At 59.0% G+C, this 561-nt stretch overlaps 1 protein-coding gene across 1 annotated transcript in view; it reads left to right on the forward strand.

The window, feature by feature from the left end:
• The window catches only part of SRRM3 (serine/arginine repetitive matrix 3), a 31,203-nt gene that overhangs the window by 12,942 nt on the left and 17,700 nt on the right, over positions 1-561 (forward strand). Inside the window, exon 4 of the mRNA XM_010854355.1 lies at positions 362-380. Within this exon, the coding sequence (XP_010852657.1) occupies positions 362-380 (19 nt within the window). The remainder of the gene's footprint in view (positions 1-361; positions 381-561) is intronic.

The following is a 561-nucleotide window of genomic DNA, read 5'->3' on the forward strand; positions in this document are numbered from 1 at the left end:
ATGGCTCCCCATCTCTACACGCGCCTTCTCCCCTGTCCTAAGTAAGGCCATGGCAAATGTCTGGAGCCCACACTAATCCCATCCAATTGTCTGTCTCCCCTTCTTTCTGCCCCACCCTCAGCAAAAAGAGGAGACTAGACTCTGAGTGCAGGTCAGTGATGAGGGTGGGGCAGGGAGGGTCCAGCTGGGCGGGGAGAGGATGTCTTTGGGTGGGAGAGGGTCCAGAGCCATCCCCCAGAGGCTGGAGACTTGCACCTCAGGGCCTGGGCACCAGCCCACATGCCAGCGCTTCCCCGCAGAGGCCAGAAATACCATCACTGGAGCCTCTAACCTTTGGGTTTGAAACAGTCCTGGCTCACAGTGCCTAGGAGCCTGGAAAGGTGACGAGGGGACAACGCAGGCAGCTCCATCAACCTCTCTCAGAGACCTAGTGGACCCTCAGGGCCTTGATTCGCTGTAGGATGGCAGTTGGCTTGAAGCCCTGGAATCCCCTTTCCAACTTCAAGGCCCCAGGTTCCTGGGCTTTCCCAGCCATCTCCACCACCATGCCACCCCCACCAG

Source organism: Bison bison, unplaced genomic scaffold (genome assembly GCF_000754665.1).
Source record: "Bison bison bison isolate TAMUID 2011002044 unplaced genomic scaffold, Bison_UMD1.0 scf7180017864340, whole genome shotgun sequence".
Classification (NCBI taxonomy): Eukaryota; Metazoa; Chordata; class Mammalia; order Artiodactyla; family Bovidae; genus Bison; species Bison bison.